Source organism: Oscarella lobularis, chromosome 15 (genome assembly GCF_947507565.1).
Source record: "Oscarella lobularis chromosome 15, ooOscLobu1.1, whole genome shotgun sequence".
Classification (NCBI taxonomy): domain Eukaryota; kingdom Metazoa; phylum Porifera; class Homoscleromorpha; order Homosclerophorida; family Oscarellidae; genus Oscarella; species Oscarella lobularis.
In genome coordinates this window covers 164,850-190,360 of record NC_089189.1, presented here as the reverse complement: position 1 = coordinate 190,360, position 25,511 = coordinate 164,850, and the positions used below count along the sequence as shown (strand labels likewise).

Here is a 25,511-nt window from a genome sequence, read left to right as displayed (position 1 = left end):
TCCCAATTCACGTGAGAACTCTATTTACATCCAGAATAGTACAAACTAATAATAATATCAGATGCTAAGAATAATAGAAGCATGCTCTCAAACACAGATCGCATGCCACGGAAAGAAGAAGAGAATCGAGAGAGAGAGAGAGAGACAAAGACAAGAGAAAAAACTTTAGAAAAAAAAATCAGCACTGAAGCATAAGAGCGGATCATGTCAAATGAAATAAGAAGGCTTCCTAACGCCTTTAACGCGCGCGTGAGTGTGCATGCACCAGTCCAAAGAGAGAGAGAGAAAGGAGAGAGAGAGAATCAAAAACAAAGATCAGGAGACAATATTTCCTAATTTCTGCGGACTACTTCTTCTGCTACTAGAGACCCGTTGGGCCGTTGGGGTATTCATTATCCGGGTCATTGGGATAGTCAGACATGGACCTGTTCATATCAATAGAACTCTCTTCTTCTCGTCGTTTTAGACACGCCGCCTTCGGATTCAAATTACGGTCTGAAAGAAATCAATTTTATATTAATTAATGTATTAATTATTATTTATACCTCTGACTTGATTTTCGAGATTTGTTATTACGGCTACGGCTTGGTGTAGAATATTCAATTTCGTCTGAGCTTTATCCGCTTCCAAATGCATGGCACACATGCGACCCAATTCCTTAAACGCTTCATTGATATCCTTTACTCGAATCCTATAATATAGTATTGATTATTGATTCTATGGTCACGTGATTGTCATTTTTATTACCTTTCTCTGGCGTTATTTGCACTTCGTCTCTCTTGTTCTTTGGCCTGTTTAACGCGTTGTTGATCATCTGGTCCGATTGCGTTGTTGCCTCCTGTTCCGTCTACTCCTCCTCCTGTTCCAAGACGTTTTCTTCCACTTGCGCTGTGATTTCTTATTGGGGGAACGTCCGATCCCTTTCGAATTCCTTCTCCACTTCCCACTTTTTGCATGGGCATTGCTTTCGCCTCGTTTCTTCCTTGCGTTTCCATGCTAACAGGTAGACTTGGCGCCAGGCCAAAATCAGCACTGGATACGTCATAACCAGAGATCTAAATAAATATATAGTCTTAATCAAATAGAATATTTATTATTATTTTTACCATGGCTGGTTCTGGTACAGGCATTGAATTCATGGGTGGTCTTGGCTTATACCCAGACCCAAAATCTCCAATACTCTGTAGAACTTGATCCAGTCCCGTGTGCTCTGAAAGAAATGGGGTCGCGATGACGAAAGATGGAATCACGTGAGGTCTCGAAATAGCGTTCGCGCTGGCTTGAAGCGGATTTCGGCTTTCTTGCTCGAATCGAGAAGAGCTTCGACGTGTTCGCATTCGATTTCGACGTCGTCGCAGTTGCGCATGCACGATTCGAGGAAGATTCGGAGACAAAAGGGAGCTAGGGAAGACGATCTAAAGAAAAGAAGGTCGAAATGGTTTATAGTTTAATATAGACGCTTTCGACTTACCGAGACGATCGCGTGCGAACGCTAATAGATCGTAATAGCGAAGTTCCGCTTTATCGCTGTCTTCCAAGCTTTTGATGTACTTCGAGAACGACTTTTCTGCCATTTTCGATGTCGTTCAAAGCGATGGAGACAGCGTACGACTAGAAAATGAGGCGAGAAATCGTACTGTACGCCGTCGTAATCACAGTCACGTGATAATCCCAGTGCGCTCTCGTTACGTCATAAAATTAGCCACACTGACAAAAATACAATATCAATATCGAGTTAAGAAATACAACAAGCTCCGTCCTTTGCAGGCTCTGAATCTCTAACCTCAGGAGGCATTAGAATGCTGGTATCGCCTTCCAATGTCCAAACCACTTCTCGGAACGTTGGTCTCGCATCTGGACTGAATTCTGTGCACTTATCCACAAGAATGTTATAGTATTCCGGTGTCTCTGATGCTGACTGTCCTTCTGGAAGTTTCTCACCTTTCTCAGCTTTGTAATGAATTACCTTCTCTGGCATGCCTAGACAAAACAAATCTAGTCTGTTCTAGTTATTCTCATGCCTCTGATGTTACCTACCTTTGTACGGCTGAATTTTCTCGCGAATTTCCCACAATAAGACTCCGTAACTGTAAATGTCGGTTTTTCTTGCCTTTTCCATCTTTTCGTGCTCATCTTCAGATTCGTATGGAATAGCACGATATCGCTCAGGTGCAATGTGCGCAACGGTGCCTGAGGGAGTGGTTCCAGACGGTCGATGGCTCGTCAGATCGCTGACACCAGCCATTTTAGACAAACCAAAATCGCAAATCTAAAAAAAACATAAATGTAAACCTGCTAGCTAATAGTCTATGGAAACTCGCCTTGCACACGACATCATCCCCTTTCTTTTCAACTAAAACGTTATCAGATTTTAAGTCGTAGTGGATAACAGGCGGACGATTGTAGTGGAGATGGACCATACCGATTGCAATTTGCTTGGCAATCGATATTCTCACCTCCATCCTTTGAATCGTTTCATCGTCCGAAGAGAGGAGCTCGTGCAAGTTGTATCCGCTCACAAACGCCGTTACTAGGGCGTAGCGTTCGTCCTTGATGCAGAGACCAATTAGATCAATGACGAAACGATGAGGTTTGATTTGGAGAAGAATGGATGCTTCCTTCTTGAATTCGTCGTACTCTCTTCAAGTGAAAAATTAAAATTACAGGTGAGACGAATAAAAACTCACTTATTTTCTCTTGTTTGTTTGAAAATGTTGAAAACTTTGACAGCGACTGGTTGCTCTTTCTCATCCTTTCTCAGTGTCGCTTTGTAGACCACTCCGTAAGCACCTTGGCCAAGGAAATCCTCTTCGTCGTACGTAAGATCGTTTCGATCAATTTGAAGAGACGAATCCAAAAAGGATACCTAGATACAAAAATTAGATCATGATTGTCTATGACACGAGTTACTTGTTCCTTTTCTTGCTCTGCGTCACGGGTATCGGCTATTTGACGCGGAAGCGGACATGACTCCAAGCTCTACACAAAAAATGATACAACTATAATTATATAGATTATGCACATACCATTGGGACACGTGATGATGACGTTACGGAAATACTTTTGAAGCCATCTGATTTCAAATGTAATCAAACCCAGTTTATTGCATGAATCAAAATTTGATTAAATTACCAAATTTTAAAATGTCTAACAGGGCCACTGGTTTCCATGTTTTGAAATCATTTGTTCCTCCAAATCGTATTAGAAATAGATCATTTATTCTCAATAGAGAACACGTCGACTGAAATATAGTTCGTATAACTTTATCAGTCAAAGTAACCTGTATAAATAATAAACAAATTAGAGTAATCATGTTAAATATTAGTCAGTACTTTATGACATTGTCGAGAATCAATGACAATGAAATGAGCAATTGAGACCATTCTCTTGCCATTGGTCACTCCCCATAAGACGATAGCACATGGTCCTAATCCGGGAATATCAACAACATTAGTTGAATGACCCCATAAGGGAAGAAGATGATGTGGTCCATCCAAATGAACTTGGATCCACTCCTACATAAACAAATTAGAATATCAACAAACAAATACAAACAAACAACTTACCATTGAGTTCAAATGAAAAACATAAATATCATTGAAAGACTTTGTTTCATCAGAACCGCCAATGAGAATTGCTCGATTAATATCAATGGTAGTGAATGAATGTGAGGATCGAGGATGTGGTTTTTTTCCTGTGCATTGAGCTGGAATCCAATTCCCTTCAAACAAATGTCTACATTCAATTCAAAATAATTTTACACGTCACTCACTCTTTCGGATGCAAAACAACCAAACTTCATTGTTCCATCCAGAGTCAGGATCATTTGAATTAGGAATGAATTGAGATCCATCTCGTATTGGTGAAACAATCTTTGTTCCGAATCCGCCCATCATGACGAGATGTTCGTCTCCTTTCTTCCCTAACACGCACATTCCATGTCTCGATCTCCCGCTGGGCGTTGATTGGTCATTGGAATGGATTCGTTGCCATTCCAACGTCAATCCATCCAATTTGTGAACATCGTTCGAATAGACAGGACGGCCCTGATCAGACGAGAAGTACCAACCACCAAATTGATAAATGTCCCGATTTTGGACGACACCAATTCGTGCGTAGAGACATGGATGAGGAATGTCGGATTGGGGGATGCTCGATATTGCTCGTCGTTCATTCCATTCACTCGTCGAAAGATTCAAACACTCGATCACATCCTGAGAGCAAAAGAACAGATCTCCCGTCGATTCTCTCATCGCTCTTCCTCCCCAAAGAAGCATCTCTTGATCGATAATGACAGCGACGTGTCCCTGTCGAGATGAGGGACCCGTGGAAGACATCTTTCAACTGAAAACGCCGTCGAAGAAGACAGTACGAAAGCGATTCTAGAGACACGCCCCAATTGAGAGAACGCCCCTTCAAAAATATCTCAAAAATACCTTTTCAAGAATATCCGTCGGTAAAACGACACCAACAAATCGACGTGGCGTGTCAAACACGAAGAAAAAGGACGAGAAATTCGATCAAAATGACCTTTGACATCTACGCATGCGCAAACGCGTCAAATGCAAATCATTAATCCCAATTCACGTGAGAACTCTATTTACATCCAGAATAGTACAAACTAATAATAATATCAGATGCTAAGAATAATAGAAGCATGCTCTCAAACACAGATCGCATGCCACGGAAAGAAGAAGAGAATCGAGAGAGAGAGAGACAAAGACAAGAGAAAAAACTTTAGAAAAAAAATCAGCACTGAAGCATAAGAGCGGATCATGTCAAATGAAATAAGAAGGCTTCCTAACGCCTTTAACGCGCGCGTGAGTGTGCATGCACCAGTCAAAGAGAGAGAGAAAGGAGAGAGAGAATACAAAAACAAAGATCAGGAGACAATATTTCCTAATTTCTGCGACTACTTCTTCTGCTACTAGAGACCCGTTGGGCCGTTGGGGTATTCATTATCCGGGTCATTGGGATAGTCAGACATGGACCTGTTCATATCAATAGAACGCTCTTCTTCTCGTCGTTTTAGACACGCCGCTTTCGGATTCAAATTACGGTCTGGAAAAAATCAATTTTATATTAATTAATGTCGTAATTATTATTTATACCTCTGACTTGATTTTCGAGATTTGTTATTACGGCTACGGCTTGGTGTAGAATATTCAATTTCGTCTGAGCTTTATCCGCTTCCAAATGCATGGCACACATGCGACCCAATTCCTTAAACGCTTCATTGATATCCTTTACTCGAATCCTATAATAAAGTATTGATTATTGATTTTGTGGTCACGTGATTGTTATTTTTTATTACCTTTCTCTGGCGTTATTTGCACTTCTTCTCTCTTGTTCTTTGGCCTGTTTAACGCGTTGTTGATCGTCTGGTCCGATTGCGTTGTTGCCTCCTGTTCCGTCTACTCCTCCTCCAGTTCCAAGACGTTTTCTTCCGCTTGCGCTGTGATTTCTTATTGGGGGAACGTCCGATCCCTTTCGAATTCCTTCTCCACTTCCCACTTTTTGCATGGGCATTGCTTTCGCCTCGTTTCTTCCTTGCGTTTCCATGCTAACAGGTAGACTTGGCGCCAGGCCAAAATCAGCACTGGATACTTCATAACCAGAAATCTAAATAAATATATAGTCTTAATCAAATAGAATATTTATTATTATTTTACCATGGCTGGTTCTGGTACGGACATTGGATTCATAGCTGGTCTTGGCTTATACCCAGACCCAAAGTCTCCAATACTCTGTAGAACTTGATCCAGTCCACTTCCTTGATGATGATTTTTCTACAGGAAAGGAAACTCAGCGCTGAATCACTTTAGATTGCGTGCGTTACGCTTACGTAGTACGGAGGTCGCCAAGCATCCGGGGGCCCATCCATAGCTGACGTCGGCGTAGGAGGATAAGGACCGGAATAATGCTAGAAAAGTCATAGTTGAGATTAGCGTGGGATCGCGCGATGTTTTGGTCTAAACTTACCGCCCCCGTCGCGACGGGAGACATTTGTTTGGCGACGACAGCCGGCGCCGTATGGTGATGATGAGGAGCGAGAGGCGGGGCAACGGGCGCCGTGGAAACGGCAGTCATGTGATGGTCTTCGTGAAAGAGAAAAATCATGAAAGATGAATGAGACCGAGAGTCGTTCGCTTACTCGTAAAGGGATCTTGGTGCGGCGGCGGCGGCGGCGGCGGTAGATCGTATTGCGCCGGAACGCCCGCCGCGCCTGCGCTGCCGGCGGCGGGGTTACCGGCATTATGAGTGAAATCGGTAGGCGAGTGCCTGGGAGCGTAGCGCGGCGGAGGCGCAGCCGTCGGCGCGCTCATGTTGTAGTAGGACGACGATTCTTGGTAGGGATCGTAGGCGCGCGCGCCGAATTGACGCGGATCTGCGTCGAATTGGGGTGGCGGTGGCGGAGGGGAATAAATTCCGGCCGGAATTTGGACTCGATGATTCCGCGCTAGAGGGTTGACGTATAGACATGGAAGTCAGGCAATCGCCGGGGTCAGGGGGAGCGGGGGTGGGGTATTAGAGGAATAGGAACTTCTTGTCGCCCGTGTTTACAGTGATCTCACGATTCTCATTCGCTGAATCGCTGTGGTTCAACGCGACTCGCCCTTGGGGCGTGGAAACGAATACATAGACAATTCCCCATAGTCAGAAAAAAAATAAGGAATAGGCGAGCGAAAAAACACGGAGGGTATAGGACGCGTTCTCATAGAGAGAAAAAGTTTCGTTCGAGAGATCGGAGAAGTGGGGCCCCTTTTTGTACCTAAATAAGAAGCCGATGATGGCGGCGCCGCCGAGCGTAGCGTCGAGGAGTCAACGGATGTCGTAGTCGCATCGATCATTGTCTATAAACGCAAAAAAAACGATGAGACGTCATTGTCTTTCCTCTTCGCGTCTATTGCGCGAGTGATACAAAGGAAACGGGGTCAAATTACCCGAACGAAAGCAAATGAGTCGAAACGAAGGGTAGAATAGACGCGTATAAGCGATTTGCGATCGCAATGGGACAACCCTCGCGAATCGACGTCGGTCACGGAACTAAACGTGTGCCCCAACCAACACCCTCATTCAAATGCCTCGGTTGGGGCCTCTAATGTTATTCTTCCCCTCCCATTTCCTGTTATGCGATCACGATGTGTCAACGGACCGTTTAGCGACACATTAGATTTTGCCCTGTGGCGCGGCTTTTTCCTGGACGTAATTGCGTTTTGCAATTAGGGAGCCCCGATTGCGAGCTGTCTAGAGGCGCGTCGACGCGAATCGGGAGACTGCGAGGCGAAAAAAATGCGCAGGAAACATAGCGGGAATAGATTACGTTCCAACGAGGCGTTTAGGTGGTCCTAAACGGTTTCTAGTGATAAAGCAGTTACAAGGCACAATGAAGTGCCTGGAATTCTCTACCTACGCGACTCGCGTTGTGAGCATACCGCGACTGTCGCGTGAATGAAATTTTAAAAAGGGCGCGAAAGAAACAAGGAGGCCTTATATAGGAAAAAATGAGAAAATCTTTCGCCTACAGCTGCATTGAGCGGAAGTGTGTGCGAAAAATGCGTGGGATGAAAATCTCCTAAAGCTAAGCGGGAAAATGTCCCGGTGTAGCGGCGCGCGCGTAAATCTCTCACCTGCGATTGGCTGTCGTCGGTAAAAATGCACTGAGGAGACGATCCTGAATGAAAGAAAACGAATGCATGAATAAATAATCGATCGAAAAGAGACAGTAACGCGTTAGACAAACGAATTCACGAACGCTGTACGCGAACAGCTGTCTACCGTACATCGCGCGCGCGTTCGCAAAATAAAACAAACAGACAATCGCGCGTGTGTGTGCTAAGAGAGTCTAGTACCGAGCATGGGATCGGAGGCCGCAACCTCCGGAGCCGAAAAACCGCACGACGTTCGACGAGCCTTATTCGGTTGAATATTGGTCGTCGGCGAACCCGGATAGACGACGCCACTTGTCGTCGTGGCCGGATAAGTCTGAAACATGGTTATGCGTAGCGGAGACGACGTGTCTATATATACGCTACGGGGCCCGCAAAGCCGCGAGACGTTTTCCCACCCAGTGCAGAATCGAACTATTAGATCAGAGTGAATTGGATAATAATGCCCAGCGTGTGTACGTGCATGTCGCGCGCGATTTTTATTGTATTGTCGCGCGCGGAAGGCCCCCCTGCGCGCCGGGGTCACCCCCCCATCTCATTCATCGTTGGAGTCGCTATGTTATGGGTTAGGGTAGCGTCTCGCGGCGGGTTGCGTGGAATGCGGCGGTTAGGGCGACGATAATTGCGATTAAACGGCCGCAATCTTTTCCCACGTCTCCCAAAAGGGCCTCGAGGGATCGCGGAACCCGCCTCGATCTATTTATGGTCGAGCGGAAATGATCGCGCGCGCGGGGCTTAGAGAACGGGCCAATAAAATTGAAGCGTTGGGCCTTCAATCTTAATTGCTTCGGATTGCGAAGCCAAGATAGCGTGAGACAGCGGTTTCGACCTCATCGGGCTTACCACTTCACCCAATCAATATCCAATTGTAGAATTAAGCGGTCTACACTAAGGGGGCCCTTGGGGCTTTGAATTGATTACGGAAACTGCACAAGTGACTCATCCACTTTTCTACGGGTAGGAAACGATTACGTACGACACGGGATCGCGATAGAAAATGCTTCGCATTCCCTCCGGTCGAACGATCGGTTGTTATTGATCGTATCGATGCTCGAGACACGCGCCGCGCATTCTGCGGCGAACGTAAAAATAGAACGATGCCGCGCGTTATGCGGAACACCCCACGCGACCGTGCACGTGTCGTCGACGTTGTTACGGCAAAAGGGGGAGGAGAAAAGAAAAGACCGCCCCGTGAAAGGGAAAACATCCTCAGGGCGAACGGTACGGCGACTCTAATGCGAAGCCCTCTCAGCTGACGCATTCATTCCAATGTAAAATTTAAAGAAAGGGGGGCCCCCACTAGGGAAAAAATGCACTCACAAAAACATTTTCGCTAACGGCCGACCACGACGCCGAATTCGGATGCGATCGCGACTCGACTAGAGAGAAAAACACGTATACAACGCGCAAGAGGGACGAGAGGCGCTTCGTACCGCGATGCAACGACGATTCGTCGTCGTTTCCGTAGATCTAAGGGGAGGGGGGGAGGAGAGGGGGGGGAGAGGATATGAGAAAAATAGTTCGACGACAGCGGTGTAAACATTTTCGTATCTCTTTTCGCTATCGCGAGCGCGCAACTCACCGCGGGAACGTGCGCGTAGTCGAAGAAGGAGCTGCGTTCGGTTGTCGCCATTTGATTGGCTGATAGGTAGCTGCAGGAAAGAGAAGGGAGGGAGGGAATCGATGAATTGACGCTTTGCGTGTCGTCGTTCGATGCGACACGCTCGCCCACTTTGTGCTCGACGGGACGCCCGCGATACCGTATGCAAAACAAGAGTCGATGTCTTATCGAAGCTCGTACCCTTTTGTAGTTGGAGAGAGGACGCGCGCACTTCCTCTCTAGGCGCTAATGAGAATGAGTGAAGATCGCGGATGAGATTGCGCCTTTGGACCGCTCTTGCTGCTCTCTGGCTTCGATCGCGTCGCCGGCGGGCTTCGCTTTTCTCTGCGAATGTTTATGTGCTTTTGTACGGTCTCACGCGTTAATATCAATCCAATCAACCGTAGGCGAATCAACGAACGCGCGGCTAATTAGCAATTAATTGCACACCGGACTCTCGAAGTAGAAATTTCGCTCGCACTACCGAGTGCGAAATCGCGTCTCGCTACGTCGTCATTTCGCACATATTTCGGACCCTTTGCCGAATTCACATTCGACCTCGCGCCCTACGAAGTGTCCTTTCGCCCCCACACGCGTGGGATAGTACAGATGTCCTTAGCGAGTGCAGTCACTTAGAGACGCTTGCACACGTGTGCATTTCGCCGCAAGGCCGAAATCTCGCTCTCCGGCCCTTTTTTCGATCGAACGCTAGTTATCCACTTAGCACGTGGGGTCAACGTAAACATACCGTAAACGCGAAAGACCGGCACGCCGCGCTTCGATCGTTTTCGGTCGGCTAGAGTTGACACTTACAAATCGGGCGGGCCCAAATTGCCCTGCAGGTGTCCTACGCCAATTGATACCCCCGCGCGTTATTCGAACCGCTTAGGTGCTCGAACGAGACACGATGGCACGCAGAGCGTTTTCCCGTGCACATTGCTCGTGTCTATATTGGAAAACGAGCCTCTTTTCGCTAATGGGGCTCTGCACGATGCACGTGCGAGAGCACGTGACTTGAGACGGTGGGTGGATGATCTCATTCGAAGGCTTTGTACTAAAAAACCGCGATGGATTTGTTTGAAAGGTGATCATGTGAGTGACTATTCGTCGGAGAACAAGAGAGATCGCTATCGAAATAACGTCGTTTTCATTCATGAGACTCCCGGCCTCACGTGACTCGCGTGCAGATGCGCGTTGGGCGCTCTAGGAGGATAACGATCAAGCGCAGCCGGTGTACCGAAGCCGGATGACCGGATGACCACCCAAAAACAAGAGGTAAGAGGTTAACGAGTCGATCGTGTACACAAAACGCGCACGCGCTCGTGGAATGAGGAACCATCGTTGTTACCACTTGTGACGTCAATTGGAACAAGGGTTTCATTCCGCGCGTATTGTGGTCGTTACTGAACACCGGGAAAAGGCTAAAAGCCGGATCAAGCGGACCACCCCCGTAACAAAAGAAGTAAATGGACATGAGAGGCGTGGTTCATACCGCGACATTATTCGCATAACGTAATTAGGGAAAGAACGCGAGTAGCGCGCTATTTTCCAACGTCACACTCGAATCGACGAAGCGAACGAGGTCGACCCCAATCGCTCCGCCCTCATGCAAATATTCACGTCGACCTGCGTCGATCAAATCCTTGCATTTACGTCCGAGCGCACGACGACGCTCGCTATCGTCCATTTTCCCGCGCGTTGCCTCGGTAACGCACGTTGCCCAACTCGAGAGCAGACAAACGACGCGAAAATCGACGCCGTTCAAACCCCAACGCGCGAAAACGTCGCGACCGACGTAACGAGACCACTCGCACTTGTGATGACAGCAAAGCGCAAAGGCTAAACCGCCGAGTTTCAACTCTACCGAGCTAACGCGCGTTACTGTCGTCATCAAACATCGCAACGCCATATCTAAGCGACGTTATAATCGACCAACTGACTGACTACGCACGCGACCCCCCGTACCCGTCGCCGAACCGCATAAATGCTTAGCGAGACCAATAACTCGACGGGGGGTTTCATCTTCGAGCGCTTTACCTTTATATACAAAGACACGTGACCAGGCCGTGACCACAAGTATGCCGATTAAATTACCGAGGTAAAGGTGCTCGATATCGATTAGTATTCGACGGAATTCGGGACCTCCCGTCTTGCGATGATAACTATCCATCTATTACATGCCCATTCAGAGCGTTTACGATAAAATCGCGATGCTTTTCTTGCCTTGTTTCGGCAATTTTGACGATCGATTAAAATAAATTTAGCGGGTGCGGTATTTCCGATTGCATTTTGTACCCAGTGTGACAGTTTGCCTATGAGTATCGTTTCGCGCGCGCGCTCGTTCTAACGGGGGACTGTATGACCTTTTCCTGCGCCAAATTCCGCGTAGGAAACATCCGGGGCAAGGAGACCACGTGCACTCATATGGCCAATCAAGGACGCCTTGGTTTTTGTAAGGGAAAGTGTCCATGTATGCATTGAAGGCTTACTTGCTGTTCCAAGTGTTTTCTCGCATTAGGACAATTTTTTGATTTGAGGAGTTCTTTTTCCAGTGATGGGTGTCTCCTAGCAACTGACTCGATAGCAGCTGAAAATTAAAAAATGTATTTTTCTTGAACAATTCTTTGGCTAATACCTAATGGAATTGCTTCAATTTTATGAATTGCTTTTTGAATTTCGTCAGAGGAAAAATCTTTTAAAAGCATCTGAGGATTTTTGATTCAGATAAATAATTTTTTAGTGCTACTACGTACTTTATCTGTTGGCGTAGGTGTGTAGTCTTTTAATCCACTATTTATACCGTCCACGTGCCAATCCTAATGTATCTAATTATCGACTACAGTACAAAAATTTAAAATCTTACCGGTTTGGGTTTTGGCTTCGAATTGCATTTCTTCGCGTGTTTTTGCAACTGATCTGCATAGAAAGTGCTAGAAAAAAATCGATATCGTAGAAAAAACGTCGAAAAGAGGCTTCGCGTACTGTTGAGAATCGTAGGGACACGGAACGCGCTCTCTCGACGCGTTGTCGTCGCACTGAAGGTGTTCTCCGCAATAGCGTTGCCCTTCGGCAACTGTTAGACGGCAAAATCGGCCCTTTCGCTTGACGAAAAACGAGCAATGCGCCATGCGCGTCCGGGATCTCGCGCTTCCCGTATTAGGCGTCATGTCTCTTCAGCGTTTTCTCGTCTTTCGTCGCTTTGCTTCCTCCTATGCTCAGCACTTGGAAGCAGAAACAGCACACGCGGGACGTAAGAACACCGTAACGCTCATAGGGGCCCCGTCTGAGGATCCTCTTAGCGACGACCGACACTTGGAAGCGAATATCGCTCTTCGTGGCACTTCCCGTCGTCGCCCTGTGCACATTTAACGCCGGGAAGAAAGAAAAAGAGCACCACGACCACGGGCGATCCGATTTCGTCCCCTATCCGCATCTGAGAATTCGAAACAAGGTAAAAAATCGAAAGCATTCGATACAAACTTTGAAGCGACATTGTAGCCTTTTCCGTGGGGCGACGGGAATCACTCTCTCTTTCATAATCACCATGCCAACGCACTCCCGGACGGTTATGAAGACTGATTGACGAAAACTGAGACTATGTGGCGTATCTTTGCCTTGTCTGTGATATAGTATCTTTTGTCAAATACAATTTGATTACATACGCGTGTCTTTCACTTACGCTCGTCTCGCGGGGGCCCCCCTAAGGGAATCATGAGAGAAAAGATGTACACAATCAATATCACACTGCCAATAATTCATTTTCTAATAGCCACGCCCACTAAAACAGTTTTTTCGCGGACGCTTCCGCTTTCCATCTATAGGCGACAAAAGCGACTATGAAAACGATTTGAGAAACAACAAAGAGACCAAAATAATGCATGGGGATGCACGAAGAAGGCGGAGGACTTCTTTCTTCGTGCGATTCCGCTCTCTTCTCTCTTTGGTTGACTTCGAATCGTTCTATGAGACTTTCTAGGCGAGATGTGGCTTTTTCCATTTCTACCATAGCGGGACCGTGTTCATATGAACCACCCTGGGACCCTTGTCTTTGATTGGCTGTTGCTTTGATGGTTTCCAGTTGCTGCATAATTCGATTTTGGTTATCAGCAATAATTCTATATTGTTCGGCGGAAGGAGATGAACCACTCTTGTCCTCAGATGGAGGCGAAGAAGACAATGACAAACGGTCAAATTTCATTGCTAAATCCCTAAAACGAAATGACAAATGGACTTATTATAAGCAGGTATTCACCTTATGACTGAAAGGATGTCCGCTTGACCTTTCATTACCTCAGACAGAGTCCTATCTTCATAAGAATCAATGCCCTAAAAAAATACCCAAAAGCAGAAAAATGAACATGTACTCAAGAAGGAAAAAAGGGTTAAAACATCAGCATCCTAAGAAGAGGATGGCAAGATGTTTCTAAAAAAGCTGGAGATGCCTGTGACTCTTCTAAAGAAGGAACATCCAATAAAAGGATATGGAAAAGGTTCTACCTTCATTACGAGTGAAAGGTTCTACTGATTTAATATATAGGCCCTAAGAATTAAAGATTAGGCCCTCAATTTAATATTAAGGCCCTAAGAATTAAAGATAAGGGCGAGAAATTAAAAGGCAGAAGGCAAAAGAGCGAGAGATTAAAAGGTAGAAGGCAAAAGGAATCAGGAGAAGGGAAAAGACAAAGGGAGACGGCAAAAGGCATAGGAGAAGGCAAAAGGCATAGGAGAAGGCAAAAGGCATAGGGAAAAGGCAAAAGGCATAGGGAAAAGGCAAAAGGCAAAGGGAAAAGGCAAAAGGCATAGGGAAAAGGCAAAAGGCATAGGGAAAAGGCAAAAGGCAAAGGGAAAAGGCAAAAGGCAAAGGCAAAAGGCAAAAGGGAGAAGGCAAAAGGCAAAAGGGAGAAGGCAAAAGGCAAAAGGGAGAAGGCAAAAGGCAAAGTAGAAGGCAAAAGGCAAAGGGAAAAGGCAAAAGGCAAAAGGCAAAGGCAAAAGGCAAAAGGGAGAAGGCAAAAGGCAAAAGGGAGAAGGCAAAAGGCAAAAGGGAGAAGGCAAAAGGCAAAGTAGAAGGCAAAAGGCAAAGGGAAAAGGCAAAAGGCAAAGGGAAAAGGCAAAAGGCATAGGGAAAAGGCAAAAGGCAAAGGGAAAAGGCAAAAGGCAAAAGGGAGAAGGCAAAAGGCAAAAGGGAGAAGGCAAAAGGCAAAAGAGAGAAGGCAAAAGGCAAAGTAGAAGGCAAAAGGCAAAGGGAAAAGGCAAAAGGCAAAGGGAAAAGGCAAAAGGCAAAAGGGAGAAGGCAAAAGGCAAAAGGGAGAAGGCAAAAGGCAAAAGGGAGAAGGCAAAAGGCAAAGGGAAAAGGCAAAAGGCAAAAGGGAGAAGGCAAAAGGCAAAAGGGAAAAGGCAAAAGGCAAAGGGAAAAGGCAAAAGGCAAAAGGGAGAAGGCAAAAGGCAAAGGAGAAGGCAAAAGGCAAAGGGAAAAGGCAAAAGGCAAAGGGAAAAGGCAAAAGGCATAGGGAAAAGGCAAAAGGCATAGGGAAAAGGCAAAAGGCATAGGGAAAAGGCAAAAGGCATAGGGAAAAGGCAAAAGGCATAGGGAAAAGGCAAAAGGCAAAGGGAAAAGGCAAAAGGCAAAGGGAAAAGGGAAAAGGCAAAAGGCAAAGGGAAAAGGCAAAAGGCAAAAGGGAGAAGGCAAAAGGGAAAAGGCAAAAGGCAAAAGAGAGAAGGCAAAAGGCAAAGGGAAAAGGCAAAAGGCAAAGGGAAAAGGCAAAAGGGAGAAGGCAAAAGGCAAAAGGGAGAAGGCAAAAGGCAAAAGGGAGAAGGCAAAAGGCAAAAGGGAGAAGGCAAAAGGCAAAAGGGAGAAGGCAAAAGGCAAAAGGGAGAAGGCAAAAGGCAAAGGGAAAAGGCAAAAGGCAAAAGGGAGAAGGCAAAAGGCAAAAGGGAGAAGGCAAAAGGCAAAAGGGAAAAGGCAAAAGGCAAAGGGAAAAGGCAAAAGGCAAAAGGGAGAAGGCAAAAGGCAAAGGAGAAGGCAAAAGGCAAAGGGAAAAGGCAAAAGGCATAGGGAAAAGGCAAAAGGCATAGGGAAAAGGCAAAAGGCATAGGGAAAAGGCAAAAGGCAAAGGGAAAAGGCAAAAGGCAAAGGGAAAAGGCAAAAGGCATAGGGAAAAGGCAAAAGGCATAGGAGAAGGTAAAAGGCGAGATATTATAAGGTAGAAGTCAGTACTACTTAGAACCTTCACTCCTACTACCAGTGAAGGTCCCGTTTACTTTACTTGGGATACCTCTATAGTTATTACTCTAAGCCTAGTCCTTACGGAAGACGTTTCTCTACTGAAGTGATATAACTTCTTACCTCAACATCTGCATAGGGATCCGGATGGTCTTTGACATAGCTTCATACACAAATTATTAATTTCTGACAAGAGATCCTTTTAATCGCGCTACCTGTCGTGTTTTTCTTCATAGGCTTTGTTGTATTGTTCAAATTCCTTCTGTAGCTTCTCCAATTCATCAGCCTCAAATATGACTTCATCTTCACTCTTCTCATCTTTCTTCCCTTCGACTCCTTCACCTTCTTTGGCGGCGTCCAAACCCTGAGACTTATCAAGACTATACACCAAAAACGACATGACGTCATGATCATCTAAAATAAAAATCAATACTATTAACATAGGTTTGAATTTTTGATATTAACCTGCCAGTCCCCCAGTGGCCGCTGATAATCCAAAGTGACCACTTGGAGGTAAATCAACGTTCGTAGCGCGTAGACACAATTCATAGGCGTCGTCTTGTTGATCAAATATAGTATTAAAATAAACCTAAATAGATTAATTAAGAAAAATCGTCATTTGATTATTATTGATCAATTTACCTCCAATATATTTTCGTAATATTTAATCCGAGCTCTCACGTGCTTAGCGCGATTTCGAAAATCTCTCAAACATCCGGCCAACATTTGATTATAGCCATCTCTATGGAAACAAAAATCAATACTAATTAATTTATTAATTAAAAATGCAGACTAACGAGGTGTGATCGTAGGAAATTGATCCGTTATTCGAAATAGCCAAAACATAAGGATTATTCGTTTTTCCGTCATTATCAAAAGAATCGAGAAATATTCCGAGACCGTTCCAATAGTCTCCAGCCCCAAATACGGGACCTTCAACTATAGGATCCTTGGTCAACCAAAAAGCCTAAAAAATCAAATTAAAAAATCGATTTTCTCCATTTCCCCACGCGTTTTTCGTACGAGTCCGTCTGCGCCCACGCGGGCACGTCCCGTTATGCGAAATGCCATGTCGACTTGCCAATATTTGAAATCGGTTGCCGCTTTTGTCGACATTTGGCCTTGGAATCGCGTTTTCACGCGTCTAAGGCGAGTTACTAGCGTTCCTCTCTACCTTTTTGACTTCGCATCGACGCAGTGAGTCGCACTTGATCTGAACTGGCTATCGTGTCTATGAAAATGAGTTTTGTGCGTGCGTTGAGGCGATGAGAAGGCTTTGCGTACTTCCACTGACTTTCCAGTAGAACACTTCGCCGTTGTCACGTGCTAAATGAGGTCCTTTGAAGCTGTACTTGTACTCGAAGCGTTTTCTAGTCTGCGCCTGCGATAGGGCGACTAGTATGGCGAGAAAAGCGAGAGAAACGAGCGAAGAAACGAACGCCATAGGGAAAGTGTTAGCGCACACTACGCCCACGTGGAGGTGACGTAGAATATTAAGTGCGCTAACACCACGAGCCTAATAAACACAGAATGATTTTATAAATTACTGAGAACCACCCTCTCGCGGTAAAACAATCCCCCCCCCCCCCCCCCAAAAAAATCACAAAAATCACTAACGTCGAAGAGTCATGCAAGTACAAGTACTAAGTCCCTATGATTCACTGTTACTTTTCTCTTTTCGACTCATTTTCCTCGTCGACGTCATCTCGCTTTCGTTTTCGCCGATTTTCATCCTCTTTCGCCTTACCCCCGTGACTATGAACAACGTCATCGTCCTCATCGTCTTCATCGTCCTCGTCTTCATCCTCTTCCTCATCGACTTCCCCCGGCTGAAAATCCTCCTCCTCCTCCTCGTCGACTAAATCCGATTTTTGCAAATAAGCTAATCCGGGACCTTCATCTTCTTCATCGTCGTCATCATCATCATCCTCCTCTTCGTCGTCGGCTGCGACGCCAACAGCATTTAGACCATCCGGGACCTCGTCTTCATCCTCTTCGTCGTTGTCCGCTTCTTCGACGTCAGAACTCGCGACGCTGCTCTCGTCTTCGTCCTCCTCAGAGTCCGACTCCGCTTGACCCTCTCTAATTAATTAATTATTATTAATCGTTATGTGTTTTGGTCACGTGGTTTTTTTAACCTGTTGACTCCATCTAGCCATTGGAGTTGAGGAAGAAGTTTGAATACGTTTTCTCTGTAGTCGTCGATTCCCGTCACTTCGCATTGATATAAATCCAAGCTCTTCAACTCCTTGAGATCGCTCTAAAAATTATTAATTATATATGGATTTATTTAATCGAGAGGCTGTACGTACAATGGCTTCAAGGATATCCAGGGATTTAATTCGATTATTGCTCAGACTGAGAGAACCGAGCATGGGACACCCGCTCAGATGTTGCAATCCACCGGAAATCCGATTCTCACTCAAATCAAGCTAAAGAAAAAAAATCGATAACGCGCGCTAGGAAGAAAACGAAAACGGAAAGGGGCGTGTACAAGAATGCCCCGCCCCCGCACAAACCCGTTCTCCATGCTCTTTATGGTTTACCTTGCGTAGTTTCGGCAATTTGGGAAAGTGGCGAAGGCTCGTTAGACCGACGTTGATCAGCGAAAGCGATTCGAGATTCACGAAGTCGTTCGTTAGGCCGTCGATCGTCGTCGCTTTGCAATTGTCCAATATCAACTCGCTCACCTTTGAAATTTCGTCAATTTTACACTCGATTTCGTCGCGACGCGCGAGCGATCGACTTGCGACGAATTTCGCTTACTTCGGATGGGTTTTTGCCGCGGCTTTCGAGCGCGATTCGCTTCTCCATTGCCGCCGAACTGGGAGACTCGCTTTTTGTTACGAAAAGAAGGCGGGGTTGATAATGTCTAGCGCGCTGTAAGAAGCGCCCGAAGGTTGCTAAGAAAAGCATTCGACGCGAATTTCTTACCGTGTGTGGCAGGCGAATTTTTTTTCGTTTTGCTACACCTTGTTTTGAACGATTTTGCTTTGGTTTTCATTGCGAACCGCGGCGGTTGAGTGACGTCACTTGCCGTGTACAGTGCGCTAAATCCACGCCGTTTTGCTTCAAAACGAACGTTCTGCAAAACGCCTCGCGTCGAAATCCACTGAGTGGGTGCTTTTTAAACGCGACGCGGTTCGATCGAGCTGTTTCGAACCGCCGTTGCGAGCGGGCGCGAACCGATTCCCGTGTCATGTGCCGTGACGTCATCAGCACAAATACAAAACCGCTTCATATAGGCCGTAGAAGGCACACAGACGGCTCGACAAGTGGCGTAGATGTCGACTCGAGTCTTCGCCTCACGTAGAACAGCGCGCGAAAACGAATGCACAACGAACAGCGACGATTCGACCGCGGGCGTGACAATGGTGTGAGACGAAGTGACGTCACGCGCAAAAGGCACCGCACCCAACGACGCTAATTAATATCGAGCGCGGGCGCACGATCGCAAATCAACGTAGAATCGCAAGTCAGTTTACTATTCATCTAAATATTCGGGGAAGCGTTATTAGCAGTACAGAAAACACACGAGAGAAAGGACGACCAAATAAAAAGACAACCGAATATATAATCACCGACGTCACGTGACATGCGCATGCAATGTAACCTCAAAAAAACGACCACTCCCTCTTCTCACAGAATGCGCGCTAAGGAATCAAACTAAATTATATTCTTTCAAATGCAGTTGTAGTATGGTATCCTTGACGACGGAAAATACAAATCGAATATTTTCCGTGTCCGTAGCGCAGGTGAAATGCGGATAAATCGTTTTCGAATCATCCGTATTCAATTCAGCAAACATGGAAAGAATAAACTTTTTCGCCTCTTCCGCGTCACATTTGGGACCTAACACGACATCACGTGATCAATAAATCGTATTAGATCAATGCTATTGCCTTGATAGGAGGGAAAATAGTCGACTAGATGCGACGTTTTAATTTTCTCCTCTAGTAGATCGATTTTATTGAGAAAGAGCATTATGGACGACTGCTGGAACCACGGATAATTGATTATCGTTTTGAATAGAGCCTTGCTTTCGGCCATACGATTCTTAATTAAATTAATTAATACTCCTTATATGGAGATCTATTATTTTATTTAATTTTTTACCTCCGTTTCCGCTTCGTAGAGAACTTGGTCATATTCGCTCAAAGCCACGAGAAACATTATTGACGTTACGTTCTCAAAACAATGTATCCATTTCCGTCTCTCCGATCTCTGCCCTCCCACATCCACCATCCTAAATGGCATATTATTATTGATTTATTGATTTTAGTGTCTAAATCTTTTTTTTACCTGAATATGACTGGTGGTAGATTGAATGTATATTCCACGATTCCCGTCGTTGGAACGCGGACTCGTAGGACATCCTGGAGGTTGGGAATGTAATTAGGAGCCGTCAAGCGATCCAAGTCATCCAAATAACTAAAGAAATTTAATAGAAATTATTGATTTATTTAATTTCTTACTATTTCGCTGAATCGGATAGCTGGAACTCTCTGCGTCGGTCGTAGCACTCGCGTATGCCCTCGTCTCCCCATAGAGATTTCAGAGCTTTTAATTGGTCCCCTTTGATTGTCTCCACGTTCTCGCGATCCACAGTCTTGACCAACTCAGCGTTGTCCTACACCATGTAGCTACTTAAGTGGGCCCCGCCCCCAAGCCTCCCCCTCCAAATAAACACGTGACTATTGATGAATGAAATCATCAAAGACACTGTATCTAAAACGTATCACGCCCACAATTTCATTCACGCAACGCCCACATAGTGTATCACATCTAAAATTCTCACGCGCGCGCCACGCCCACTTTCCATTGACGAAAACCACTAGAGTGCCCCGCCCACGCATTAGAGACCTTATTAGCGGGATTCTTATAGGCGATTTCGAGATCGTTCATCGCGCCCATGAGCTGTCCCATCGCCGTATAGACGTTCGAATAGACGAGCGATTTGAAGCCCGCGCGATCCGAATCCGTGTAGCCTGCGCCGTGTATGATTCGCATTTGCTTCACGAACGTCGATTTGCCCGATTCTCCCGTTCCTGCGTGCATTCGAACGGGTTTTTCCCATGTGAGGCCCCTTTTGGGGTGCGCGCGCTCGTTTTAGGGCGTACCGAGGAGGAGAAGCTTTAGTTCGCGTCGCGCTGCGCGACGATCCTTGCGCAGTTCCTTTTCGATGGCTTGGTTGATGCGGCGCTGTTCGCGCTGCTCTTCCGTTAGACAGCACGCCATTTTTCTTTGCTCTTAGGGCTTCGGTTGCTTCCTAGGGCCGCGAACGGATCGTCTATTCCATAAGCCCTATCGCTCGCGCTCTCGAGCGTCGGGCTTGATCAATTGAGGGAGAAAAGAACCAAATACCTCGACGGGAGTTTAGCTCACGAGGCCCGTATTAGGAACAATTGGTTAGGGGAAACGGAACGCGAGAAAATTAAAATATTGCTAACACAAAATATTTCAAAAGAAAAATGTTCACAAAAAAACAAACGTTAATACAAAATGAAGAAACAAACTGGACGCGTGAGTACGGGCTTACATCAATTCAAGTGGGCTTTGTATTCCTCCTCGGCCATCAGCTTCACCACGATTTCGCGGAACGTCGGTCGATTCTGAGGATTGTATTGCAAGCATTGTTCCATGAGATCATCAAAAAACGGCGGAACACCCGTTGCTTTGCCTTCCGGAAACGTCTTTCTACCTTGGACAAGAACGCGAATCAAATTGCTAATTTTACCTAAAAAATAAATAGTCAATGTCTTAAAATGTAATAAACGAAATTGACCTTGATAGGGATGCTGTCTTTCACGTATTTCCCAGAGCAAAACACCGTAGCTATAAACGTCGGATTTTTTCACCAAATCCATCTTTCGACCCCCGTCGTCTTCCTCGCCGTACGGATGCTCTTCATATCGCTCCGGAGCAATGTGAGTGACCGTGCCAGCCGGAACGGAACCCTCTTGTCGCTTCTTCGTAACCGAGCTGACGCCCGACATTTTTGAAAGACTAAAATCAGCAACCTAGAAATAGTTTAATAATAAATAGGCCCGTTTAAATCGTGATGTTAATTAATCAACCTTGCAAATAAATTGGACGCTATTGCTGTGTTGAATGCACTCGACCAAGACGTTCTGCGCTTTCAAGTCGTAGTGAATCACTGGTGGTTGATTGGAGTGGAGATGAAGCATTCCCCTGGCAATTTGCTTGGCAAATAAGAGTCGCGTTTCCCATTTCTCGACTTCTGCTCTGTACTCGTCCGACTGGAGAAGAGAAAACAAATCTCCTCCGCTCACAAACTCGGTCACGAGAGCGTAGAATTTCGGAACAGCGCAAAGCCCGATTAGACGCAAAATGAAAGGATTCGGATCGATTTGAAGGAGAATTGCAGCCTCCTTCTTGAACATCTCGTATTCCCTGCGACAGAAAACATCTAATAAGAGTCTGACCTATATAAAACATGCAAGCAGATATACTTCTCCTTCTTTCTTCTCAAGAAATCGGTAAAAACTTTGACGGCAACCGTCTTCCCCGGCTTCCCGGCTTTCTTAAGCGTCGCTTTGAACACCTCGCCGCACGCTCCGCCGCCGAGAAAGTCCCTCTCTACGTCATAATCGAGCTCACTTCGTTGAACTTCAACAGTTGAATCCAAAACAGGTTCCTAAGAAACGTCGGTAGTAACTTGTTGATAAAAAAATAAAGTACCTTAGTCATTTTCTCATAAATTTCAGGAAAGACTTCTTTAGCACCGGCAGCGAGGCCGACGGATATGAGGGCCTTGACGAGCGATTCTCGCGTTGCGCTGAGGTCGTATTTGTCGATCCACGCCTGGAGGAAGCGGAGCGCCTGATCTTCTCTATCGTGTAATTCGATTTTTGCGATTTCGGAATCGGTTAAGTAGGGAAAGATGACGCGAGCGACGTCTATCCATTGAGAGCGCATGACAAATGTCAGCTCTTCCATTTCGAGATGAGATGGATTGTATTCGAGAGCTACATCCAGAACAATAAGTAAAACGAAGATAAAATACATGAGATTGAAGAATTTACCCATCTCACGACTTGGTTCCAAACGTCCTTGCTTATCGGTCGTGATGACGTTGAGTTCTTGAAGCTGCAAAGCACCCTAAAAACGAAAATTGTACAAACGAAAACGACGTCTATTAATTAACTAACCTCTACGTGATCACATATGTTGGAAGATTCGGAGCATTGAATGCGAAGACATTGACGTCGATCGCCGGATTCGATCGTGACGTAAGCTGCCATCGTTGGAGATCGTTGTAGAAGCTCTCGATGATTGTAGGCGAAGTAGAAGGTGTCGACCCACGCGTCAATGGGACTATCTCTCACTGCCAACAACTGCTGCATGTTGATGAGGTATTTTTTGCCATGACTCTTGTTGATCCAGCCTTCGATGTCGTCCGCGTCGACGACGTTCGATTGGGTGCGCGAAAGAAGAAGATTCTTGACGCGTCGATCGAAGAGAAGAGGTTGACTGCGGCCGTCGTTGCGATAGGCGAGATAGCGATCCCGATGTTCGGGTCGCGTTGAGATGATGCAGAGATCAAATTGCCAACCGTCGGGAATTTTGATTTTTTCGAAAGAGAGAGCATGGAATGAGAATGCCTGTTGACCCAACCCGTAGAAATGAGTGAAGAAACTGCAACTGACATCCTCATTCGACGAGGCGACGGCGACGGCGGAAGCGGCGGCGGCCGGAGCGGAAGGAGAGACGATGACTTTGACGACAGACGACTGAAGAAGAGCGGCGATTTTTCGCTGTCCCGCTCTATCAATGACGATCTTCTCGTCGAATTTAATTGGGTGTTTGGTCGTCGCCAAATGATCGTGAGGTTGATAGAAGAAGACGACTTTGGAAGCGCTCGATTTGGGCGTCATTGGATCGAGATTGAGACCGTGCTCATGACACATTTCAATGTGTACGTCATCGTCGGATAAGCCGGAAGGAAGAGACAATTGAATCAGATCGCTCACGAATTCGTCGTCAAGGAGACCCTGCGATTGTTTGGCGTCGAATGTGAAGAGGGTCAAGCTCATTGACGTCTTTGGAGTCGACGAAAGTGCGGTACGGGGTTGAATTCGAAGGATTGATCCCGTATTGGGAATGGAGATCTCTGCTCCTTTGTCTAATGAGACTGGAGTGGCGAATCTCTTCCATCGAGTGAAGATGAGAACGCTTTGAGGCGTTACGACGGCAATTACGTCTTCTACTCGTTGGGGAGACGGATGCAACAAGTCGCGTTCTTTTTGAGACAGTCCTTCGCAATTCTAGACAAATGAAAATAATTATATGAAGTTTAAATATTGATTTCTACCATTGTCGGAGAGTTGGAACGAAACGGCGCATTTTTATCATTCTTATCGAATTTGGACGTTTCTTGTTCAATTGGTTCGCTCAAATTGTGTCGAAGGAGTTTCTCAGTCATACTTTTTAAATCTAATCACGCAATGAAATCAGACTGGATAATGATGTTAATCTTTACCGTATTTCAAAATATCTAATAGCGCCTCTGGTCTGTCCTCGCCACATTTATAGGGAGAGCCTCCATATCGCAGAATAAAGAGAAGACCTCTTCTAACAATAGAGCAGACTGATTGTTGCCCTGTTGGAATGGGCTCATCTGATATTGAGATCTGTCAAATGAACTTTGTCATCGTAGAATGTCATATGAAAATATTTCAATTACCTTTTTGCACTTTTGAAAGTCAATTAGAATCATTTGGGCCAGAGACACAGGAAAGAAGTCTTTCCCATATCCCCACAAGAGAAAAGCAACTGGCCCCCCTAATGTGGGAATATCAACAACAACCGTCGAATGGGAGAATCGAGGAATGAGATGATCATCCAATTTCATTTCAATCCACTCCTACGCAAATAAATCACATTATTTAATTAATAACAAACGTATCTCATTACCAGTGAACTGAACATGAACAGAAAAGCATCATTCAAAACTTCCCCAAGACCAACACCGCCAATGAGAATTGCTCGATTAATATCAACTGAAGTGAAGGAATGTGAGTCTCGAGGCTGTGGTTTTTTTCCTGTGCATTGAGCTGGAATCCAATTCCCTTCAAACAAATGTCTACATTCAATTCAAAATAATTTTACACGTCACTCACTCTTTCGGATGCAAAACAACCAAACTTCATTGTTCCACCCCAAGTCAGGATAATTTGAATTAGGAATGAATTGAGATCCGTCTGGTATTGGTGAAACAATCTTTGTTCCTGCTCCGCCCATGATGACGAGATGTTCGTCTCCTTTCTTCCCTAACACGCACATTCCATGGTGCGCTCTCCCGCTGGGCGTTGATTGGTCATTGGAATGGATTCGTTGCCATTCCAACGTCGATCCATCCAATTTGTGAACATCGTTCAAAAAGACAGCACGGCCATCAGACGAGAAGTAGTTGCCACCAAATTGATAAATGTCCCGATTTTGGACGACACCGATTCGTGCGTTGAGACATGGCTGAGGAAGGTCGGATGGGCTGTTGGATGTTGCTCGTCGTTCATTCCATTGACTTGTCAACAGATTGAAGCACTCCATCAAATCGGGAGAACACACGTATTTCTCTCCCGTCGATTCTCTCACCGCTCCTCCTCCCCACAGAAGCATTTCATCATTGATCACGGCGGCGACGTGTCCCATTCGAGATGCCGGACACGCGGATGACATTTTCGAAGAGGAGAAACGGTTCGAGAGAATCGAATCGAGTGCTTCGATCAAAACGAGTCTAAAACAAAGGAAAATGACGATTGATAGGCGCACAAATCGTTTGTTGTCACGGCAATGACCTTTGAAGAACGACTCAATCGCTCCGGCGACGACGAAAACGGCTCAAAAACGACAATTACGATGACGAAAACAAGTACTCATCGTCACGTGACTGAACGCTACAATTACCATACCTGAATTCATTACCTAGGCCTATCGAATAATTTAATTTCAATTTTGAATTTTTTCTAACCACAGAACTGTTTAATTACTTGCCTCT

At 45.7% G+C, this 25,511-nt stretch overlaps 7 protein-coding genes across 11 annotated transcripts; all 7 read right to left on the bottom strand.

Moving 5' to 3' along the window:
- Positions 1-6: 6 nt before the first annotated feature.
- On the bottom strand, positions 7-1,619 carry LOC136196148 (transcription factor XE1.1-like). Of its 3 annotated transcripts, XM_065985646.1 has the most exons (6): positions 1,472-1,614; positions 1,251-1,415; positions 1,107-1,210; positions 748-1,055; positions 546-691; positions 7-495 (listed from the first exon to the last, which is right to left on the bottom strand). In XM_065985646.1, the coding sequence occupies exons 3-6, from the start codon at positions 1,137-1,139 to the stop codon at positions 362-364; spliced, it is 621 nt and encodes a 206-aa protein (XP_065841718.1). In that variant the 5' UTR covers positions 1,140-1,210; positions 1,251-1,415; positions 1,472-1,614; the 3' UTR covers positions 7-361. The 3 variants fall into 3 exon arrangements, with proteins under 3 accessions (XP_065841718.1, XP_065841716.1, XP_065841717.1); XM_065985644.1 differs by having other exon boundaries at positions 1,107-1,415; XM_065985645.1 differs by having other exon boundaries at positions 420-495; positions 553-691; positions 1,107-1,415; positions 1,472-1,619.
- Positions 1,620-1,680: 61 nt separating this feature from the next.
- Positions 1,681-4,548, bottom strand: LOC136196147 (uncharacterized). Its single transcript, XM_065985643.1, has 11 exons — positions 4,437-4,548; positions 3,773-4,382; positions 3,567-3,721; positions 3,333-3,515; positions 3,133-3,280; positions 3,027-3,073; positions 2,911-2,979; positions 2,688-2,866; positions 2,322-2,640; positions 2,038-2,269; positions 1,681-1,980 (listed from the first exon to the last, which is right to left on the bottom strand). The coding sequence occupies exons 2-11, from the start codon at positions 4,335-4,337 to the stop codon at positions 1,736-1,738; spliced, it is 2,142 nt and encodes a 713-aa protein (XP_065841715.1). The 5' UTR covers positions 4,338-4,382; positions 4,437-4,548; the 3' UTR covers positions 1,681-1,735.
- A 34-nt stretch (positions 4,549-4,582) lies between these two features.
- Positions 4,583-11,975, bottom strand: LOC136196143 (helix-loop-helix protein hlh-2-like). 3 transcript variants are annotated; one of them, XM_065985637.1, is made up of 15 exons: positions 11,906-11,975; positions 11,760-11,857; positions 9,253-9,322; positions 9,104-9,140; positions 8,991-9,049; positions 7,854-7,986; positions 7,632-7,675; positions 6,773-6,854; positions 6,155-6,460; positions 5,983-6,098; positions 5,846-5,923; positions 5,673-5,789; positions 5,315-5,622; positions 5,112-5,257; positions 4,583-5,061 (listed from the first exon to the last, which is right to left on the bottom strand). In XM_065985637.1, exons 2-15 carry the CDS (start codon positions 11,783-11,785, stop codon positions 4,928-4,930), a joined length of 1,656 nt encoding a protein of 551 aa, XP_065841709.1. In that variant the 5' UTR covers positions 11,786-11,857; positions 11,906-11,975; the 3' UTR covers positions 4,583-4,927. The 3 variants fall into 3 exon arrangements, with proteins under 3 accessions (XP_065841709.1, XP_065841711.1, XP_065841710.1); XM_065985639.1 differs by having other exon boundaries at positions 5,119-5,257; XM_065985638.1 differs by lacking the exons at positions 11,760-11,857; positions 11,906-11,975 and adding an exon at positions 9,472-10,731.
- Positions 11,976-12,996: 1,021 nt separating this feature from the next.
- LOC136196144 (protein ERGIC-53-like) lies at positions 12,997-16,958 on the bottom strand. The gene is made up of 10 exons (XM_065985640.1): positions 16,775-16,958; positions 16,665-16,721; positions 16,514-16,611; positions 16,288-16,457; positions 16,133-16,232; positions 15,956-16,079; positions 15,706-15,904; positions 15,614-15,653; positions 13,523-13,596; positions 12,997-13,478 (listed from the first exon to the last, which is right to left on the bottom strand). The coding sequence occupies exons 1-10, from the start codon at positions 16,932-16,934 to the stop codon at positions 13,049-13,051; spliced, it is 1,452 nt and encodes a 483-aa protein (XP_065841712.1). The 5' UTR covers positions 16,935-16,958; the 3' UTR covers positions 12,997-13,048.
- Positions 16,959-17,005: 47 nt separating this feature from the next.
- On the bottom strand, positions 17,006-18,862 carry LOC136196146 (acidic leucine-rich nuclear phosphoprotein 32 family member B-like). The gene is made up of 6 exons (XM_065985642.1): positions 18,425-18,862; positions 18,257-18,370; positions 18,037-18,180; positions 17,803-17,922; positions 17,629-17,750; positions 17,006-17,572 (listed from the first exon to the last, which is right to left on the bottom strand). Exons 2-6 carry the CDS (start codon positions 18,302-18,304, stop codon positions 17,155-17,157), a joined length of 852 nt encoding a protein of 283 aa, XP_065841714.1. The 5' UTR covers positions 18,305-18,370; positions 18,425-18,862; the 3' UTR covers positions 17,006-17,154.
- Positions 18,863-18,954: 92 nt separating this feature from the next.
- On the bottom strand, positions 18,955-20,870 carry LOC136196145 (guanine nucleotide-binding protein G(q) subunit alpha-like). The gene is made up of 7 exons (XM_065985641.1): positions 20,611-20,870; positions 20,354-20,538; positions 19,966-20,120; positions 19,793-19,921; positions 19,607-19,736; positions 19,393-19,546; positions 18,955-19,342 (listed from the first exon to the last, which is right to left on the bottom strand). The coding sequence occupies exons 1-7, from the start codon at positions 20,726-20,728 to the stop codon at positions 19,152-19,154; spliced, it is 1,062 nt and encodes a 353-aa protein (XP_065841713.1). The 5' UTR covers positions 20,729-20,870; the 3' UTR covers positions 18,955-19,151.
- Positions 20,871-20,892: 22 nt separating this feature from the next.
- Positions 20,893-25,402, bottom strand: LOC136196141 (uncharacterized). Its single transcript, XM_065985636.1, has 13 exons — positions 25,312-25,402; positions 24,634-25,250; positions 24,428-24,582; positions 24,198-24,377; positions 23,994-24,144; positions 23,826-23,947; positions 22,663-23,778; positions 22,537-22,612; positions 22,193-22,479; positions 21,964-22,148; positions 21,568-21,904; positions 21,276-21,510; positions 20,893-21,227 (listed from the first exon to the last, which is right to left on the bottom strand). Exons 2-13 carry the CDS (start codon positions 25,190-25,192, stop codon positions 21,031-21,033), a joined length of 3,600 nt encoding a protein of 1,199 aa, XP_065841708.1. The 5' UTR covers positions 25,193-25,250; positions 25,312-25,402; the 3' UTR covers positions 20,893-21,030.
- Positions 25,403-25,511: the final 109 nt, after the last annotated feature.

What these genes read in the sequence shown, in the direction of transcription:
- LOC136196148 (XM_065985644.1), bottom strand. Translation starts at nt 1,337, where the DNA reads ATGCGAACACGTCGAAGCTCTTCTCGATTCGAGCAAGAAAGCCGAAAT. An exon ending in CTGTACCAGAACCAGCCATG is followed by an intron (nt 1,056 to 1,106) that starts GTAAAAATAATA and finishes ATATTTATTTAG; the next exon opens with ATCTCTGGTTATGACGTATC. An exon ending in TCTCGAAAATCAAGTCAGAG is followed by an intron (nt 496 to 545) that starts GTATAAATAATA and finishes GATTTCTTTCAG; the next exon opens with ACCGTAATTTGAATCCGAAG.
- LOC136196147 (XM_065985643.1), bottom strand. Translation starts at nt 4,337, where the DNA reads ATGTCTTCCACGGGTCCCTCATCTCGACAGGGACACGTCGCTGTCATT. An exon ending in GTTAGACATTTTAAAATTTG is followed by an intron (nt 3,074 to 3,132) that starts GTAATTTAATCA and finishes ATTTGAAATCAG; the next exon opens with ATGGCTTCAAAAGTATTTCC. An exon ending in GGGATGATGTCGTGTGCAAG is followed by an intron (nt 2,270 to 2,321) that starts GCGAGTTTCCAT and finishes TGTTTTTTTTAG; the next exon opens with ATTTGCGATTTTGGTTTGTC.
- LOC136196143 (XM_065985637.1), bottom strand. Translation starts at nt 11,785, where the DNA reads ATGCGAGAAAACACTTGGAACAGCAA. An exon ending in GGCCTCCGATCCCATGCTCG is followed by an intron (nt 7,676 to 7,853) that starts GTACTAGACTCT and finishes TCTTTCATTCAG; the next exon opens with GATCGTCTCCTCAGTGCATT. An exon ending in TCTCGAAAATCAAGTCAGAG is followed by an intron (nt 5,062 to 5,111) that starts GTATAAATAATA and finishes GATTTTTTCCAG; the next exon opens with ACCGTAATTTGAATCCGAAA.
- LOC136196144 (XM_065985640.1), bottom strand. Translation starts at nt 16,934, where the DNA reads ATGGCGTTCGTTTCTTCGCTCGTTTCTCTCGCTTTTCTCGCCATACTA. An exon ending in GGCCACTGGGGGACTGGCAG is followed by an intron (nt 15,905 to 15,955) that starts GTTAATATCAAA and finishes TTTTTATTTTAG; the next exon opens with ATGATCATGACGTCATGTCG. An exon ending in ATCCCTATGCAGATGTTGAG is followed by an intron (nt 13,597 to 15,613) that starts GTAAGAAGTTAT and finishes GTATTTTTTTAG; the next exon opens with GGCATTGATTCTTATGAAGA.
- LOC136196146 (XM_065985642.1), bottom strand. Translation starts at nt 18,304, where the DNA reads ATGGAGAAGCGAATCGCGCTCGAAAGCCGCGGCAAAAACCCATCCGAA. An exon ending in GCGGCAAAAACCCATCCGAA is followed by an intron (nt 18,181 to 18,256) that starts GTAAGCGAAATT and finishes GAAATTTCAAAG; the next exon opens with GTGAGCGAGTTGATATTGGA. An exon ending in AATTGCCGAAACTACGCAAG is followed by an intron (nt 17,923 to 18,036) that starts GTAAACCATAAA and finishes TTTTTTCTTTAG; the next exon opens with CTTGATTTGAGTGAGAATCG.
- LOC136196145 (XM_065985641.1), bottom strand. Translation starts at nt 20,728, where the DNA reads ATGGCGTGCTGTCTAACGGAAGAGCAGCGCGAACAGCGCCGCATCAAC. An exon ending in ATAAGAATCCCGCTAATAAG is followed by an intron (nt 20,121 to 20,353) that starts GTCTCTAATGCG and finishes TACATGGTGTAG; the next exon opens with GACAACGCTGAGTTGGTCAA. An exon ending in TCTACGAAGCGGAAACGGAG is followed by an intron (nt 19,547 to 19,606) that starts GTAAAAAATTAA and finishes AATTTAATTAAG; the next exon opens with AATCGTATGGCCGAAAGCAA.
- LOC136196141 (XM_065985636.1), bottom strand. Translation starts at nt 25,192, where the DNA reads ATGTCATCCGCGTGTCCGGCATCTCGAATGGGACACGTCGCCGCCGTG. An exon ending in GCGTCCAATTTATTTGCAAG is followed by an intron (nt 21,511 to 21,567) that starts GTTGATTAATTA and finishes AACTATTTCTAG; the next exon opens with GTTGCTGATTTTAGTCTTTC. An exon ending in AAGACAGCATCCCTATCAAG is followed by an intron (nt 21,228 to 21,275) that starts GTCAATTTCGTT and finishes TTTATTTTTTAG; the next exon opens with GTAAAATTAGCAATTTGATT.